General features: G+C 35.7%; 1 protein-coding gene across 1 annotated transcript in view; it reads right to left on the bottom strand.

Annotated features, from left to right (window-relative positions):
- Positions 1–20,627, bottom strand: part of ERCC8 (ERCC excision repair 8, CSA ubiquitin ligase complex subunit) — a 74,229-nt gene that overhangs the window by 27,649 nt on the left and 25,953 nt on the right. The window contains 6 exon segments of the mRNA XM_082457333.1: positions 6,091–6,215; positions 7,725–7,825; positions 11,390–11,429; positions 11,432–11,455; positions 12,640–12,708; positions 14,164–14,245. Coding sequence (XP_082313459.1) covers positions 6,091–6,215; positions 7,725–7,825; positions 11,390–11,429; positions 11,432–11,455; positions 12,640–12,708; positions 14,164–14,245 — 441 coding nt within the window.

Raw genomic sequence — 20,627 nt, 5'->3', positions numbered from 1 at the left:
CAACTAAGGAGCCTGCGAGCCACAACTAAGGAGTCTGCCTGCCACAACTAAGACCCAGTTCAACCAAATAAATAAATAAATATTTTTTTAAAAATGAAATAATGCATAAGAAAACACTTAGGATACAGAAGTATTCAGTGAGTCCCTAGATTTATTAATTCCTATATATTTAAAAGAATAACATTCCCTCATTTGTGTCTTTTGATCCTCCATGTACAACAATTTGTAGAATAACACTGTGGGGTGGGGAGGTGGGGTGGAGAAAAAACACAAATCTCAACTAGCAATTCTCTGTTCCTCCTGGAAAAATTATGAACTGCTAGAATGTGATGGTCTTATTCACACATCAGAACACCTACCTACAAAACCTATTTTCTTTCCACTATACCACATTCCTTCCCAAATGTGAACTGGAAAGTGATCAATGAGGTATAAATACTGAACCAGCTAATTAACTTTTGTCTTTGTCCTTAGGCGCTCCCCCTGTAATCCATCTTGCAACTTACTGTCCTATTAATCTTGGTAAATCACTGCTGTGATCAAATCACCTGTGGGCTCAAAACTATCAATACCTTTTCAATGCCTATGGAATGAAGTTCTAGTAACAGATTAAGGAAAGGAGAGATCTACCAATTACTAAGTGCTTAGTGTCACACACTGTGCTAGGTGATTATCTAAGCTCCCCGTTTTATGACTATAAACACTTACCATAAAAAGCAGTATGTGACAAATATCATGCTATATATTATGAAAGTACTGAAGAAGAACAGGCTACTTTTGGTTATGATGTCTTAAAGGTGGTATGTACAGTCTTTGAAGAGATTCTGATAGGGGAGGAAAATTTCATAGATGTGGGATAGGATGATGGCAAACACAGTTCCCTATCTTATGAATCCCTTTTATTGTCCCAGGAAATATATACATCTAGTCACTGAATAAATACCTACAGTGATGCCAAGATTCCGTCATAAGGCAGCCCATTTCACTGTCAAACAACTATCAGCATAATTAATAATAATGACAGGTAATGTTTACTAAGTGTTAACATTTGCTGTAAGTATCAGACAATGTGCTAAATATTTTACATGCATTATTTCATATGATATGCAAAACAATACTATGAGATAGGTGGCATTATTAAACAAAAAGAAAACACTTAGAAAGGTTAAGTATTTCGATCAAGATCTCTTGGCTAGTAAGTGACAGAATCAGAAACTGAAATCTAGACTATACTAAATCAAAAAGCACCGTGCCACACTGTGGTAAATTATTTTTCTTTAATTCCACTAAGTGATGATCACAGTCTATTGTAATACAAGTGAGCACTGGGTACTCTGGAAGCAGGTAAGCTAGACTAGAGGAGTTAAAAAGAGATTGTGCCTGAAATGAATCTTGAAAGCTGAGAAGCAGCTAGGACAGGAAGGAGAAGACGGTATTCTAAAGCAAAGGCAGCAGTCGACACAAAGAATGAAGGGTGAGAGAGCGTAAATTTAAAGACCTTTAAGTAGCTCAGTATGGCTAAGGACAGGGAAAAAAATGGGGAAGTGGCAAGATATAAAGCTAGTGAGTTAGAAGGGACAGCTTATGAAGGCCTTGTGCACAACAGGCAAAAATATTCAGTTTTCATAATCTGAAAGTTTACTGAGCAAACACTTTCACTGGGAGATGAGTTTGGGAAAAGTTAGACGGACGTTAGAGTAATTAAAGAGAGAGACCATGAGGGCCCAAAGTGAGGCTGGAAGGGAAGAGAGCTAAGAAATAAATTATGAAGAAACAATTAAGAGGACTTGTAAATGATTTAATAGTTGGGATAAGGGAAGGGGAGAATAAAGGATAGACTCCCACTTTCTAGCCATTGGTGACTGGGTGAATGATAACACCAATAACTGTAACAGTAAACACCAGAATAGCTATTTTAAAATTTCGTTGCTGTGCCAAAAGCTGTCTCTCTGTGAATTTTCCCTGTAGGTAGAGTTTTTGGTACTCTAAGGGAATGGTTTCCAGAGTGCAGTTGGCACCTCAAAGAGTCTGTAAGATGATCCATTAAGGTATGAGGGGAAAATATGAGAATTTCTATTTCATTTTTAACTAAAAAATAAGAAATTAAGCTTTAATATATAGACCCACAACAGTACGTGTATATAATTTATAAATAATTATACATATATTGGAAGCATGTACTTACACATTTTTCTTAAATTATAAGGGTACTACCAATAAGGCAACACCATACAATAAAAATAGTTATCATTTATGATATGCCTATTATTTAGCAGGTACAGTACTACTCTTTACATACTTCCATTTTGCCCTTACTATTACTGTTTAGGTACCTAATAATCCTGATTTACATAATGGAGACACTGAAACTCTGATGATAGTCCTTCATGATCTCACCTTAAATAAATTGCCTAATATCCCCAAATTACTAAATGGCAGGACTGAAATTTGCTTACTATTCTGTCTGACAGCCCTTTAAGTGTTTGAATACATTGTGCTTCCCCTGAGAGTTACTTTTTCTGGGATCAATGTCCCAATTCCTTTAAGTGTTCTTTGTAGGTGAGTTTCTGGGCCACTCTAGTATTTTTGCGTGAATGACCTTTCCTTTGATCAAGTCCTTTTTAAAATGTATTATCCATTCTAAACACACTATTCAAAATATGGGCTTACTAGCAAAAATCCATAGACTATGAGTATCACCACCTTCAAGATGGAGAGAAAAATGGAATAAAATCACATTAACAATTTATGTATGTACTCAATACCATTTATTTCTATCACATTCACCTTTGATGCACATGTCAACCTACTTTTCCAAAATGACCCTGTCACTTCTCCACTCAAAAGCCTTGAGTGGCTTTCTATCTCACGCATAGAAAAAGCCAAAGCCCTTACCAAGGGCTACAAGCCTGTAAGCTCTGGTACCCTGTTCCTTCTGTTGCTTATCTCCTATTACTCTCCCCTTTGCTTAGTCTAACACAAGAGCCACATACACGCTCCTTGGGTATCCCAAGCATGCTCCTGCCTCAGGGTCTTTGTACTTTTTTCCTTCCTCTTCCTGGAATGCTCTCCCTCCCAGATGTTGGATGGCTCACTCCTTCATTTCCTTAAGGCCAAATGTCATCTTCTGAGTCAGACCTAGCCTGACTGCCCTAGGTAAAACATCAACTCCAGCTTCTTAATATTTTCTAGGCTCCCTTCCTCGCTTTGCTTTTCTTTATAGTACTTACTGCACCGAATATACATTTTACCCATTCATCCATCCATCCATTCATTGACTGATGGATGTCTTTCTTTCTCTCCCTGGAATGTAAGCTCTACAAGGATAGAACTTTTCTATGTTTTGTCTATTGCTGTATAATACTGCCTGGAAAATAGGAAATACTCAATAAATACTTATTAAACAAATGAATAAAATGAGAAAAAGGAAGGTGTGACCTGATTAGGGACATGGTATAATATAATGAGTGGGAGATTCTAAATTAAAATTTGCAATGCCTGAGTTTTTAGCATGAGACATGATGGAGAAGCATTTCATAAAGAATAAGAGGGATTAGCAAACCCTAAAGTAATCTGGCACAAACAATTCTGACCTTAAAGTTAGTTTTTAATAATAAAAGTGATACCTAGAATATCTAAGAGAGAATTAGCTAGAAAGGATGATTAAAGAAAGGAATACGATTAACATTAATATGAACCTTAAGGTAGTTAATAAATGCTTTAAGGGGTCTGGGTATAATCAGCATTATAGTAAGAGTAGAATCTAGAGTCAAACTCTGTTGCTTTCTAGCTATGTAAACTCAGGCAAGTTACCTAATTTTATGTCTTATTTTCCTCATGTGTAAAATGGGTGTTATAAGAGTAACAACCTTCATAGTGTTGATGTGGTGATTAAACAACACCATGTATACTTGGCACATATATTAAATGTTAATTTTTATTAGCGTAGTAACTGGCACATAAGCTCTCAATAAATATTAGCTATTAGTATTATTGCCAAATTATAAACTTTTGGTAGCTTATTCTGAAAGTGACTAAACCAGAGGTACATCTGGTAAGGACTATAACATAAATTTTTAAAAAGACTAAAAATTAATTACCACATAAGAATCTAGCACTTGTATGGAGAGGGTGTGGAGAAAAGGGAACCCTTCCACACTGTTGGTGGAAATGTAAATTGGTGCAGCCACTATGGAAAACAGTATGGAGGTTCCTTAAAAAACTGAAAATAGAGTTACCATATGATCCAGCAATCCCACTCCTGGGCATATAACGGGAAAAGATGAAAACTCTAATTAGAGAAGATACATGCAGGCTTCCCTGGTGGCGCAGTGGTTAAGAATCTGCCTGCTAATGCAGGGGACATGGGTTTGAGCTCTGGCCAGGAAGATCCTACATGCTATGGAGCAACTAAGCCCGTGAGCCACATCTACAGAACCTGCGCTCTAGAGCCCGCGAGCCACAACTACTGAGCCTGCATGCTGCAACTACTGAAGCCCGTGTGCCTAGAGCCCATGCTCCGCAACAAGAGAAGCCACTGCAATATGAAGCCCACACACCGCAACGAAGAGTAGCCCCGGCTCGCTGCAACTAGAGAAAGACCACGCAGCAATGAAGGCCCAACGCAGCCAAAAATAAAATAAATAAAAATTAAAAAAAAATAAAAAAGAATTAAAAAAAAGAAAAGAAACATGCAACCCAATGTTCATGGTGGCACTATTTACAATAGCCAAGACACAGAAGCAACCTAAATGTCCATCGACAGATGAATGGATAAAGAAGATGTAGTATATATATACAATGGAATATTACTCAGCCATAAAAAAGAATTAAATAATGCCATTTGCAGCAACATGGATGGACCTAGAGATTATCATACTAAGTTACGTGAGTCAGACAGAGAAAGACAAATATTATATGATATCATTTACAGGCAGAATCTAAAAACTAGTACAAATGAACTTATTTACAAAACAGAAACAGACTCACAGACATAGAAAACAAACTCATGGTTACCAAAGGGGAAGGTGAGGGGATAAATTAGTTGTATGGTATTAACAGATACACATTACCATATATAAAATATATAAACAACAAGGATTTACTGTATAGCCAGGAAACGATATTCAGTATCTTGTTATAACCTATAAAGGAAAAGAATCGAAAAAAAAGATATATACATATACATATGTATAACTGAATCACTTTGCTGTACACCTGAGAGTAACACAATATTGTAAATCAACTATACTTCAATTAAAAAAAAAAGAATCTAGCACTTTTAGAACACATCTATTCCAATTACTGTATGTTTTGGTACTATAACATTCATTTTGGATTTTTTTTTTATTATTATTTATTTATTTATTTATTTATTTATTTATTTATGGATGGCTGCATTGGGTCTTCGTTGCTGCATGCGGGCTTTCTTTAGTTGTGCTGAGTGGGGGCTACTCTTCGTTGTGGTGCGTGGGCTTCTCACTGCGGTGGCTTCTCTTGTTGCGGAGCATGGGCTCTAGGCACACGGGCTTCAGTAGTTGCAGCATGCAGGCTCAGTAGTTGTGGCTCACGGGCTCTAGAGCGCAGGCTCAGTAGTTGTGGCTCATGGGCTTAGCTGCTCCACGGCATGTGGGATCTTCCCGGACCAGGGATCGAACCCGTGTCCCCTGCATTGGCAGGTGGATTCTTAACCACTGCGCCACCAGGGAAGTCCCTCATTTTGGATTTTGTTTAAAAGTCAGATACAGTATAAAATTTGACTGACTTTATAGCTTTAATTTATATCAGGTGTTCTCGATCTTTTATTCTTCTACAATATACTTGAGAGAGATGGCACGCTCCCATTATACACAGTGGCTCAGTAGAGCAATGATTCTCCACTAAGTGGGGAGAATGTGGTGGGGTGAGGTGGGGTGGGTTGTCCTGAATTGAGAATTACTAGTTCACGTAATGGAAAAATATTATATAAAGAAAGCTGTGATTCAGAGGCAAGAAACAAAGTCAAATCTATAGAAAAACACCAAGTGTTAAGTCACAGATTCATTTCTTTAATGTAGATCCAAAACATTCAAGGTACTTAAAATGTCTTACTAGTGTGTTTTCTCCATTGGAACTATTCCAGAGCCTCATTCGATTATCTGTACCAACAGTGAGGAGGTGAAGCCCATCACTTGTAAAACATAAGCCATTAACTTTCCCATTATGAGCAGTGTTTGCTGCAATGAAAAACACAATTCAGTTTATCTGTTCTTATAAATTCAACACACACTTAATGCTTGATGATATAGTTATTTAAACATATTAAAGGACAACTATCTGAATTATCTAAAATATATAAGTTGATTATATTTAAAATTAATCATCCCTTTGGATTACTTGAACATAAGCTATATAAATTAGAACCATAAAAGCAGAGGAAAATAGGAAAAGCAAAGGGAGAAAATCCTGCCAAATATAATTTTTCTTCAGAGAGTAAGCTGTGCTATCAAACTCACTTAACTGCATAAACCTACCACTAAAATTTTAAATTGAAAATTAAACTTCTTATATACTATTTCCATTTTCAATCTAAAAATCATTCCATGGACTATTAAAAATCAATAATACTAGTATTTGCCACTTAAAGAAGTGTTCTAGTCTCAATCAAAATTTATATTACTTTCAAAATGAACAGGTTTGAGAAAGCATAATTCTCAATAACCTGATTAATTTAATTTACAAGATTATTAAAACAATCATAGGTTTTATATAGTTCAACCTAATGTATTTCTGGTCCAAATTTAATTCTGAATCAGAATTTTAACCTACACAGAAATTAAATTCTATTATAAAAATGCAATCGAAGTACTTTGTCACCTGGATTGCAGTGGACTCAAATTAAACACAACTTGCAAATTTTGTGACAAAATGGACACAAAATATTACCATTTCTTTAATTTATTGTAACTTCCTAAATGGCACTGAATTTGTATTAGTTGGCCTCATGTGAGGAAAAAAATAAAATAAGTTAATCCAGAAAAGTTTCTACATTCAAAAATTCAGGGGCAGAAGAAATGCCATACTTACTTGCATCTTTTAGTTTCTTTCTTTTTTTTTTTTTTTTAAAGGCTGCGCCACACAGCATGCGGGATCTAGTTCCCTGACCAGGGATCAAACCTGGGCCCCCTGCATTGCGAGCACAGACTCTTACCCACTGGACCACCAGGGAAGTCCCCCTTACTTGTATCTTAAAGAAAGACAACCATAACTTATATATACTACCAAATGTAAAATAGCTAGTGGGAAGCAGCCGCATAGCACAGGGAGATCAGCTCAATGCTTTGTGACCACCTAGAGGGGTGGAGTAGGGAGGGTGAAAGGGAGACGCAAGAGGGAGGAGATATGGGGATATATGTATAGCTGATTCACTTTGTTATAAAGCAGAAACTAACACACCATTGTAAAGCAATTATACTCCAATAAAGATGTTAAAAATAAAAAAAAAATTTTAAAAAAGAAAAAATAAATAAAAGCTCACTGGAATCCTCAGTAAAAAAAAAAAAAAAAAAGACAACCATAATTTAGTTGATATAAATTTAGAAACTGATTTGTTGTGAATGCCTTTTTAAAAAAAACATAAAATCTACAATTTGTCAACATACATTTATTATTTGGTTTCAATTCAAAAATTTCAATATAAAAATACTATCAATGCCATATTTCTATATTAATGTGTTTTTCATTACCTGATTCAACTGCTTGTGACTTTTTCCCATTATGCTGATCAAGAGTAATCAAACATCCTGATGCTCTCCTCACATCCCATAATTTTGCTTTACTGTCAGCACTGAGAAGACATAAATGTTACATTAACGTATATAGCTAGGATAATGACTGTACTCCTCACCCACCTTTCCAGTATTATGGCATACAGAGGTCTCAGTATATTAGCACAAATGTATCTGTACATTTGGATGGTTGTACTTTTGCCTTTCCAGCAAATATTCAGTAGTCAATAGCAGCACAAAAAAGTGAAAAAATAGAAAAAAAAAAAAAAAAGTAAATCACAAGGATGGAATTCTTCTGTTTTTTCTGTTGTTTTTAATGACATGAGCATCTTCCTCTCCAAAGACTAGACAGGCTTAGAGCTTTGTTCCTTGGCAAATATGTTACTGTATCTGTTCTACTGTTTGTTATTCAAATGTTGCCTAGATAATCAAGCAGTGAACTAATTTCACTTTGCTTAAGAATCCATTTGGTAGGAATATGGTTTTTCTTTTTTCTTTTTATATGAAAAAAATTGAGAATAAGGTGAATCATAAGGACAAAATATTTTTATTTGGTTTCCTGTACTCAAATCAATCTTTGCCAGATATACAAGAAATAAATTTAATGTCTCCTAGAAATTCGACACTTTTCATTTTATTTCAAGTGAAACGAAAAAAGGTAAAACCATGATCACATATCAATTTCAGCTTCTAAACTACTACTAAAGAAAATATAAATCAGTTCAACTGATGCTATCATATCCTCACAAAGCCCTCGATAATATTCTAACCTGTTGGGTTTATCCAGGTCATTTTAATTAGAAAGAGCATTACGCTGCATTTTACAAGCTTATTTCTCATTTATAAACCTTTTTAAAAAATATCTATACAGGGTTTATCTCTTCCCATAACTTTGATTATTTTCACAGATCACCATCAAACGTAGCCAATTAGAATAGTCGGCAAAAAGTTAGCATTTCCCATTCTCAATTTGGTTTTCTTTCTTTCCAGCTGGGGAATAGGTCTGCAATGGGAGGAGTCTGAGGACTTAAGTCTCTTCTGAAACAGATTAGATATGGACATATCTGACTCCTAACATTGATTACTAGGTCCATTCTGGTACTGATTCAAATTCCTGGGGTACTCTGAGAATTGAAAGCCTCTTAGTTTCCCTCTTGATTTGAGGAAAACCAAATTAGAAACAAACAATGTAAATCGACTCTAGCATGGACCCACAAGCAGTGCCTAGCTCCTCACCTTCACACCTCTTTGGCCAGCCTTCTTATGGCTACATTCTAGACTTTGTTCTACTTCAGAAATCATCAATTTCAATGTCACATTCTGCAAACTATTAACAGAAGCTTCTTTGGGGAATAAACTGTGACAGAGAGGGAGAGCTGGCTGCTTTACAAAAATTGAGACACATTTCTCTATAAGACTAATAAAAGTAGTTTTTGTAATAATTCTTCTGCAAAAAGTTTTATTAAAATGTCTATATCAAAATTTGATTACTACTTCCTGTCCCTTCAGTTTTTAAATTTTCTTATCAACACTCATGTTTCTATCTCATTAGGTCCTTGATCCTTCCTATAAGCCTTTTGGTGATTTTATTTCTTTCCTTATACCTGTGACTTGAACAATTTTTAGACAATTGTTAAGTCTGTGTCATTCAAAGTTTTGATTTCTGTGGCTTAGTACAGCTGTGGGCTACACCTTCGATAGAACACAAAATACTGACCAGCAATCCTATATGCCCTTAATCAGCTCCCTCTTCCATTCATTAAAACTGTTATTCCAAATCTTTAACTACCTTCCCTGAAAATTGCATCCCATTCCAGTATTTTCAATAGATGACATCAAGTTCTACTCACTAAAAAACAACAGAGGCCACTGGGTTCGCATTTCTTGAGCTTCTCTGCCAAAGTCACAAATTTAATTGTATTCATGCCTTTCTCCTCCTTCCATTTAGTCTCATGATGCCCTTCATGTGTCAAATCAGTGTCCCCTTCTATTGGGACCCTTGATATTATCCTCTCTTGTCTAGTCAAGGTCCTGATGTACCAATTATTCCATTTCTTCCTTTTTTAAAAAAAAAATTTTTATTTAGTTGTTTATTTATTTATTTATGGCTGCGTCGGGTCTTTTCTGCTGCACGCGGGCTTTCTCTAGTTGCGGCGAGCAGGGTCTACTCTTCGTTATGGTGCATGGGCTTCTCATTGTGGTGGCTTCTCTTGTTGTGGAGCACAGGCTCTAGGCACGCGGGCTTCGGTAGTTGCAGCACGCAGGCTCAGCAGTTGCGGCACGTGGGCCCTAGAGTGCGCAGGTTTCAGTAGTTGTGGCGTGCGGGCTTCAGGAGTTGTGGCTCACGGGCTCTAGAGTGCAGGCTCAGTAGCTGTGGCACATGGGCTTAGTTGCTCTGCAGCATGTGGGATCTTCCCAGACCAGGGCTCAAACCTGTGTCCCCTGCATTGGCAGGCAGATTCTTAACCACTGCGCCACTGGGGAAGTCCCCCCTTCATTTCTTTTTTTTTTTTTTTTTAAAGAATTTCACTTATTTATTTATTTACCCATTTATTTTTGGCTGTGTTGGGTCTTCGTTTCTGTGCGAGGGCTTTCTCCAGTTGCAGCAAGCGGGGGCCACTCTTCATTGCGATGCGCGGGCCTCTCACCATCGCGGCCTCTCCTGTTGTGGAGCACAGGCTCCAGACGCGCAGGCTCAGTAGTTGTGGTGCACGGGCTTAGTTGCTCCGCGGCATGTGGGATCTTCCCAGACCAGGGCTCGAACCCGTGTCCCCTGCACTGGCAGGCAGATTCTCAACCACTGCGCCACCAGGGAAGCCCCCCTTCATTTTCTTATCTTCACTAATTTTTCTCCAGCTATACTTTTCCATCAGCATTTAAATATGTAAGACTCTTCCTTCCAGCAAACAAAACCCACAACCCCCTTGATCCTCAATTGTTAAGTGCTTTTAACACAACAATGTAAAACAACTATACCTCAATTAAAAAAAAAAAAAAAAAGAAAAAGAGTTAAGTGCTCTTGTTCTTTTTTCCCATATTATACCTACCAGAGACATATCTCTATTAAAGCATTTTCAGCTGTCCTGAAATCATTGGTTTTTCTGACTATACCCCCTCATTAGACTATTAGCTTCCTGAAAGGACTAGGCCTGTGTTACCTCTGTGTCCCTAGCACAATGCTTAGCACATGATAGGAATCATTAAATGTTAGTAAACTGAATCAATGAATGGATGAATGTGCTGAATCAGATTCAAAATAATCTTGGGTTAAAGAAAATGAATTAAATGCTACTATTCTTAAATTGACAGAGTGTTAAACTTTTGTAAGCAAAAATGACACAACACAGTTGTTTCATGGGTAGTACTAGTAGATTTGCATTGCTACATAGATTCTGTTGTTTTCTCTGTTTTACAAAGTGAGCACCTTCAAGATTAGATAGTGAGGATTAAGATTATGATGCAAAAGAAGATTTCTTTTGGTGATACGAATTAAAATCTGTAACTCAATTATCTTATTTTCCAGGACGTACTTAACAACTAAATATGCATCTAACATAAAAACAGTCTTTCCAAAATGCTTATCATTAATTATTAACTTCAAAACCAAATAATTTGCATTTTACCTTGCAGTTGCCAAGATATACTCATAACGTGGTGACCAGAAACTGCCAATATTTCTTGTCTGTGACCTGCAAAACAACTGTATAAAATGACTTGCAAAATATTTGAAAAAAATCAAAAGATACAGTGCAATTAATTTTGCCAGATTATGAAGAAAGCATAGACTAAATCTTAAAAATAAACTGATACAATCATGATTTTTTTTCACATTTATAATAATCTATATATAAATATTAATGTGAAGTCTATGGGGCATTTCTCACAATGCTATTTTATTATAAAAGGTCTGGGTTTGCTTTGGAAAAAACAGTCAGAGCAAGTGAGTCTGTCTTTTTAAATACAGGTGTTAGCCTAGCAAGTCTATCCATTAATAAGTGATATAGCTCAAGCTTACTTACTTATCTCTACAACAAAATCCCTGCAACAAACCACCATACAAGATAAACATTCTAAAGAATAAAAATGTTCTCTAAGTTTTCAGAAAGTTATAACAGAAAAAAATTATTTTAATTCATGATTGTAAAAGGCATTTATATAAAAATTTTTATCTAGAAAGCACAAGTGATCAGTTCATAGGATAAGTGATTTCAGCATTTTAATTCACTTCTACCTAACTATTCAAATCATATATTTTCATCTACCTAGCTTATATTCATAGAAATTCATGATAATGTAAAACAAATGTTATCCATCTCACCAAGTTTTCCTGATATATTTATATGTGTTTCTTAGAGATGAATAAAAATATTATATCTGAATTACATCCCATTTTTTCATTGTTTAGAATTAGACGATCTAATACTAATAAAAAAGTAGCAAAAATAATTTAAGCTAGTAAAACTTTACCAAAGTATTATTTCAATACCTTTTTCTAAAATATTTTTATTGAGAAAAGAAGCACCTAAATATTAAGAACGTTTACTCAGCCAGAACAATATTAAAAAATGTTCATGGAGACAAATGTACTGATATAAGTTTCATAAGTAGTTCATTTTTTTCAATGTAGAAATAATACAAGGTTTTGAGTGAGACTTTCTATATTCTTTGAGCTTCCCCTGTGGCTACTGTACATAAAAATGTCTCCTCAATAGTTTGGTTTTATAACAATAATGCACAAAAGGATCTTTATTTCCCTGTTGACTTCTAACAACTAGCACAAAATACATCAGTCATGTCACTTATAAAGAATACATTGTCAATAATGTTTCATTTTGTTGAATGGTTTACTCAGAGTAGTTGTTGTTTCAAATACCCTGTAGAATGTGGGAACAGGATCCAGACTTTAAGTCACAAAGTTGTACTTTGGGCCCTCTAGTACCAACTGTAAAAACAAAACAAAAAAAATAGTTTAAGATAATTTTACTATAAATCATCACCTAAAGGAAACAAGAAACTACCATATGAGTCATGACATTTTCACTGTATCCATGCAGAAATATAAAAATGTATGCTAATAACATACTTTAAATAGTTATTAATGTTTATAACTAGGAAAATTCATTTTATTTTAATAGCTTAGGTTTTCCATGTTAATGATATACTTCCAATCACTAGTAACAGATTCACAGAAACTCTGGACACAGACTGAGTGGACCTCAAAGACAAGTTAGTGCCCAAACTCTTTAAAGATGAAGCAGCTGACTGATGTCTGGAGGTGAGGAGATTCATGAACTGCCACAGAAATAATATCACAGGGACCTGATACCTGATACCAGAAAAACATTTTTTTCTTCACACATGAAAATTTTTGTTGCAAGTGCTTTCATAAAAATGGATGTTTAATTTGAATCACACATTCTAGAGAAAAGGAAATCATTTCCTTGTTTTACTGTGTCAAAATGAAAAAGCTGCCAAATTTTGTTCACGTAAAATCTTTGAAACTTTGGTGGTTTAAAAGTAACTCTTTCACGTACCACAATGTTCACTGCAGCTGTATTTACAATAGCCAGGACATGGAAGCAACCTAAGTGTCCATCCACACATGAATGGATAAAGAAGATGTGGCACATATATACAATGGAATATTACTCAGCCATAAAAAGAAATGAAATTGAGTTATTTGTAGTGAGGCGGATGGACCTAGAGTCTGTTATACAGAGTGAAGGAAGTCAGAAAGAGAGAAACAAATACCGTATGTTAACACATATATACGGAATCTAAAAAAAAAAAAAAAAAAAAAGGTTCTGAAGAACGTAAGGGCAGGACAGGAATAAAGACACAGGTGTAGAGAATGGACTTGAGGACATGGGGAGGGGAAGGGTAAGCTGGGACGAAGTGAGAGAGTGGCATGGACTTATATACACTACCAAATGTAAAACAGATAGCTAGCGGGAAGCAACTGCATAGCACAGGGAGATCAGCTCCGTGCTTTGTGACCACCTAGAGGGGTGGGATAGGGAGGGTGGGAGGGAGACGCAAGAGGGAGGAGATATTGGGATATATGTATAGCTTATTCACTTTGTTATAAAGCAGAAACTAACACACCATTGTAAAGCAATTATACTGCAATAAAGATGTTAAAAATTTAAAAAAAAGTAACCCTAAGGGAACAGAAATGTGCTTTCTTAATCTTTGAATCCTAGCCACTTTGAAACCTAGCACAGTGTCCAACTTGTACAATATCTGTTAAACTGAATACAAAGAGTAATACACACAAGTTTTTTTTTTTTTTAAAGAATTGTGATCTTCATCAGGGTTAAAATGTTTATATCAAAACTAACTAGATACTAAAAGGGAGAAAGTTTTCAATATGTTAAAAAACAACATATGTACAAACCTGCTACCAAACAGTGCTTGGTGGCAACTGGAGACATATGATGACTATAAACTGTTTCTTCAAAATTAAATACATCTGCAGTCTGATAATCAAAAGACATTTAAAATAAGTGTAAGTTCTAATTATAATCACAAAAGCAACAAATTTTCTATTTACTTATTTTCACACTGTTAGCAATTTTTTAATTGACTGTTAGCAATTTATTTATTTTTCTCTAATAAATCCCAGAGATCAAGACAAGATAACCACTTGGTTCACCATCTTCCCTTCTGCTCCATTCTAGGGGACTTCAGCATCTACACAGATGATGTAGCCAGTACTCTGCCTCTCAGTGCCATACAACCTCAGCTACCACACCCAGGATAGTCGCATCACCTAGAACTGCTTCTCCTTTAAAATCACCTATTTCAGTTATATATGACCAAATTTTGTATCATTTCAGCTCCCCCCCCCCCGCCCAGCTACCTACAAGACACCCAAATAAAGCCCATAAGTCCCATCAGTTCCTTTCTTCACTTCTTTTCCTTCTTCAGTTTGGATTCCAAGTTTCAATACTTCAACTGCCAATACCTTTGATGTTATCATTGCATTTGTCAAGACCTCAACCTGACTCCAAATGTCTGCCTTCCGTGCACCTATATCCAGGTTTAACTACACCAGAGGTCAGCCAACTTCTTCTGTAAAGGGTCAGATTGTAGGCTTTGAGAACCAACTACTCATTTCTGTCACTGTAGCATCGAAGTGGCCATAGACAATAAATGAGCATGTCTGTGTTACAGTAACACTTTTTTTTTTTACAAAAAGAGTCCATGAGAAGCCTTGGCCCAGAGCCCAGACTTGGCCTATGGGCCGCAGTTAGTTGACCTCTGCCCTATCCAGGTGAAGAAAATCTTATAATAGAGAAGACTAGTATCACTATAAAAGATCATTCATCTCAACTGGGCTTTAGTACTGACTGCCGGTCCTACAATTTCAATAGCGTTGTCTATAAGATTTGCAGGTATTTCAAACCTTCTCCACTCTCCACAAAAATCGCCACTTCATCACTACAGGTGATCTGATCTTTCATTCCAAAGAGAAAATAGGAGCCATTCAATGAGAATTTCCTTATTGTCTTAACAACAAACTTATAAACACATTTGCTTCCGCTTATCTTTTTTCCTTCTTCATTCCTGTTATCATGAAAAAAATGATCCTTCCTCATATTTAAAGTTAATTTCCCCACCTGTGTTCAGATCACTTTCAGCACTGTCAGAAATCTCACCCTATACATTATTGCCTCTATCTCCCGAGTATGTATAACTGCTCTCTCCCTACTGGCTCATTCCCATCAGCACTAAAACATGTTCAAGTCTCTTTCATTGTAACAGCACTCCCCTCCCCAAGACAAAAAAACAAAATCCTTTTCACCCAAATTCCTCCTAATTAATCTTCTTCCTCCCCCTTTAAATCCAAATTTTGGCTGTCTCTAATTTCTTATCTCTTATGTATTTCTCAACTCACTGCAAACTTATTTTTTATCTCCACTACTCCCGCTCTCACCACCCTGCCAATACCACTGATTACCTTCTATCACCAAATGTAGTCTACATCTTACCTAATCTGTCAGTAGCATTCAACACAGCTGACTATTCTACCTTCGTTAAGACAGTCTCTTCCACTGGCTTCCATTATATCACATACTCCTGATTTCCCTCTTATTCTCTCTGGCTAGGCCTTTTCATTGTCTTCTGCAGGCTCTGTTGTTCCTTCTCCTGTCCTATTAACCTTCCTCAAGGTTTTGTTCTATGCACTCCTCTCTTCAACTGCCACCTATATCCTAGTGACTCACAAATCTATATTTTCAGTTTAGATCACATTCCCGAATTCCACCTATGTATAGCTCAATTCCTGGATTATCTCCACTTGGCTCTACACCTTAAAGTTAAATAGAGAAGACTCTAGAGAAGACATTCCTCTAAGCCACATCATATGCTCAAGCTATTAAAACATGCTCATGGAAAAGTGAGATGAAGGTATGAAAAGTACCTAATATATACATTAACAGGAAAAACTAATGATGAGAGTAGAGGATGGAGAAAAGGACAGTATCTTGCATTCCTTATTTTTCTTTATACATAGCAGATGCACAATTGTTTCTTACTGAATGCTTTCAAATTTATTATCAATAAAATATTGTCATACATTTATTTCAAACAGAATTATGAACTCATGGAATACTGTTTTAAGTTAGCAAAACATTTATGTTTTAAAGAAAATTTAAATCCAAGATGTCAGAGTTTTAATAGAAGCCAATGTTAAGGAAAGAAAATGTAAATGTATGGCTTATTAATTTTTAATTAATTAAATTAAAAAATTTTAATTAAAAGCCATACTTTTAAATGAAGTGTAACATACAGAAAAGTACACAAAAATCGTAAGTGTACAGCTCAATTAATTTTCACAAAGTGAATTTTCACAAAGTAATGACCACCTGTATTGAAAAACAGAACATTACAAACATTACAAATACCCCAGAAGGCTCCTTAGTACCCCCTTGCAAATCTCACCAAGAAAGATAACCATCATATAGGCCTCTATCATCATTAGATTAGTTTTGTCTATTTTTGAACCTTCTATAAAGGGAATTATATATTAGGCACTCTTTAGTTTTTGGTTATTTTATCTAATATTATATAAGATTCATACATTTTGTTAATACAGAAGTGTTCCCTTGTCATTGTAGGAGAGTACTCCAATGTAAAATTTGCCAGATTTCATTTGGCTGTTAATGGACATTTGAGTTGTTTCCAGTTTTTGGTTATCATCAACAGTGCTGCTATGAACATTCTTACAAATATCCTTTAGTACACATATACATGCATTTATATACCCAAAAGTGTAACTGCTGGGTCAGAGGATATGCACATATTTGGCTTCAGTCAATACCAAATATCTGTACCAATTTGTGATCTCATCAGCAACATATGTAACTGTTATCATCAACCTCTTTTAAGTTTGGCCATTCTGGAGGGTACAGAGAGGTATCTCATTATGTATTTAAATAACACATCCAGGTGCACAATTAATAAAGTTGAACACTTTTATTTATTGGCTATTTGGATATCCTCTTTCTTGAAGTGCCTATTAAAGTGTTTTGCCTATTTTTCTATAGGACTGTTTTAATTTTTGTTGATTATATAATCTGTACATCAGTCCTTTTCCAAACATATGCATATGTCAGATATATCATCTCCCATTCCATGGCTTACATTTACACTTTTGTAATAGTGTTTTTTGATGACTAGAGATTCCTAATTCTAATGTAGCTCAATTTATCTATCTCTGCCTTTTTGGTTTGTATTTTTTGTGTCTTTAACTGTCATAAGCAACAAACACATTTTCTTTTTTCATCTTTAAGTTGTATCATTTTATCTTTCACATTTATACTTGTAATCCACCTGAAATTGACTTTTGTGTCTGGTGTGAGGTAACGGTCAAAACTAGTTTTTAAATATGGATACCTAGTTCATCCAGCACCATTTATGAAAAAGGTTATCTTTTCCCCAATTCACTGCAGTGTTATTTTTATCATAAACCAAATCATTACACAGCTATGGGTGTGTTTCTTGATTCTCTATCCTGTTCCCCTGTGTGTGTTTATTTTCACTTGTACCAATATCACACTGCCTTGATTAGTGTAATTAATTTATGGTAAAGTCTTGGTTACAGGTGGTGAAGTCCTCAAGATTCATTCTTCTTCAGGAGCACCTTGTCCCTCTGCATTTCCATATATATTATACATTAGAATTACCTAGTCAATTTCCACAAAAGAATTCTGCAAAGATTTTGATCAGAAATGCATTGATTCCATAGATCATACTGGGTAAAATCCTTATCTTTATAATATTAAGCCTTCTAATTCTTTTTTTTTTAAAGATTTATTTATTTATTTATTTATTTATTATTTTTATGGCTGTGTTGGGTCTTCGTTTCTGTGCGAGGGCTTTCTCTAGTTGCGGCAAGTGGGGGCCACTCCTCATTGCGATGCGCGGGCCTCTCACTATCACGGCCTCTCTTGTTGAGGAGCACAGGCTCCAGACACACAGGCTCAGTAATTGTGGCTCACGGGCCCAGTTGCTCCACGGCATGTGGGATCTTCCCAGACCAGGGCTCGAACCCGTGTCCCCTGCATTGGCAGGCAGATTCCCAACCACTGCGCCACCAGGGAAGCCCAAGCCTTCTAATTCTTTTCCTTCTTTTTCTTTTTAGAATTGAGGTATAGTTGATATACAATAACAAAGTGATTCAGTTTTTAAAGGCTACATTCCATTTATGGTTATTATAAAATATTCGTCATATTCCCTGTGTTGTAATATATATCCTTGTATCTTTCTTATTTTATACATAGTAGTTTGTACCTCTTAATCCCCTATGCCTATCTTGCCCCTCCCTCTTTCCCTCTCCTCACTGTGGTAACCATTAGTTTGTTCTCTATAACTGTGAGTCTGTTTCTTTCTTGTTATATTCACTAGCTTGTTGTACTTTTTAGATTCCACATATAAGTGATATCATACAGTGTTTGTTTTTCTCTGTATGACTTATTTCACTTAGTATAATACTCTCCATGTCCATGCATTTGATGCAAATGGCAAAATTTCATTCTTTTTTTATGACTGAGTGGTATTCCATTGTATACACCACATCTCCATTATCCATTCATCTGTTGATGGGCAGTTGGGTTGCTTCCATATCTTGGCAATTGTAAATAATGCTGCTATGAACATTGGGATACAAGTATCATTCTGAATTAGTGCTTTTTTTTTTCCCAGGAGTGGAACTGCTGGGTCATATGGTAGTTCTATTTTCAGTTTTTTGAGAAACCTCCATAATATTTTCTTCAGTGGCTGCACCAATTTACATTCCCACCAACAGCACCCGAGGGTTCTCTTTTCTCCACATCCTCACTAACATTTGTTATTTGTGGTCTTTTTGATGATAACCATTCTGACAGGTGTTGAGGTGATATCTCATTGTGGTTTTAATTTGCATTTCTCTGATGATTAATGATGTTCAGCATCTTTTCATGTGCCTGTTGGCCAGCTGTATGTCTTCTTTGGAAAAATGTCTATTCAGGTCTTCTAACCATCTTTTAATCAGGCTTGTTTTTTTGATGTTCAGCTGTATGAATTGTCTATATATGTGAATATTAACCCCTTATCAGTTATATCATTTGCAAATATTTTCTCCCATTCTGTAGTTTGTCTTTTTGTTTTGTTTCTGGCTTTCTTTGCTGTGCAAAAGCTTCAAGTTTAATTAAGTCCCATTTGTTTATATTTGCTCTTATTGCTTTGCTTTAGGAGATAGATGCAAAAAAAAAAAATTGGTATGATTTATGTCGAGAATGTTCTGCCTGTGCTTTCTTTTAGTTTAATGGTTTCCAGCCTTACATTAAGGTCTTTGATCCATTTTGAGTTTATTTTTGTATATGGTGTTAGAGAATGTTTTAATTTCATTCCTTTACATGTGGCTGTCCAGTTTTCCCAGCACCAGTTATTGAAGAGACTCTCCTTTCTTTTCTTTTTTTTGGCCATGCCACGGGGCTTGTGTGATCTTAGTTCTCCGAGCAGGAATTGAACCTGGGCCCTCGGCAGTGAGAGTGCGGAGTCCTAATCACTGGATCACTAGGGAACTGCCAAGACTGTCTTTTCTGCATTGTATACTCTTGCCTCCTTTGTCATAGATTAATTGACCATAAGGGCATGGGTTTATTTCTGGGCTCTCCATTCTGTTCCACTGATCTACATATCTGTTTTTATGCCAGTACCATACTGTTTTGATTACTGTAGCTTTGTAGTATAGTCTGAAGTCAGGGTGCGTGATTCGTCTAGTTCTGTTCTTTCTGAAGATTGTTTTGGCTATTCAGGGTTTTTTGTGTTTCCATACAAATTTTAAAATTATTTGTTCTAGTTCTGTGAAAAATGCCCTCGGTATTTTGACATGGATTGCAATGAATCTGTAGATTGCTTTTGGTTGTATGTTCATTTTAACAATGTTAATTCTTCCAATCAATATACATGGTATATATTTCCATCTGTTTGTGTGTTCTTCAATTTCTTTCATCAGTGTCTTATAGTTTTCTGAGTGCAGGTCTTTTACTTAAGTAGGTTTATTCCCAGGTATTTTAATTTTTGATGCGATTATAAATGGAATTGTTCCTTAATTACTCTTTCGGAAAATTCATTGTTAGTGTACAGAAATGCAACAGGTTTCTGTATATTAATTTTGTTTCTGGCAACTTTACTGGAATTCATTGATGAGCTCTAGTAGTTTTCTGGTGGTGTCTTTAGGATTTTCTATGTATAGTATCGTGTCATCTGCAAACAGTGACAGTTTTACTTCTTCTTTTCCAGTTTGGATTCCTTCTATTTCTTTTTCTTCTCTGATTGCCATGCCTAGGACTTCCAAAACTATGTTGAATAAAA

The sequence above is a fragment of the Balaenoptera physalus genome (genome assembly GCF_965194825.1).
Source record: "Balaenoptera physalus genome assembly, chromosome: 3".
NCBI classification, from domain to species: domain Eukaryota; kingdom Metazoa; phylum Chordata; class Mammalia; order Artiodactyla; family Balaenopteridae; genus Balaenoptera; species Balaenoptera physalus.
The sequence above is the reverse complement of the archived record's forward strand: the minus strand, read 5'-3'. Positions and strand labels throughout refer to the sequence as shown.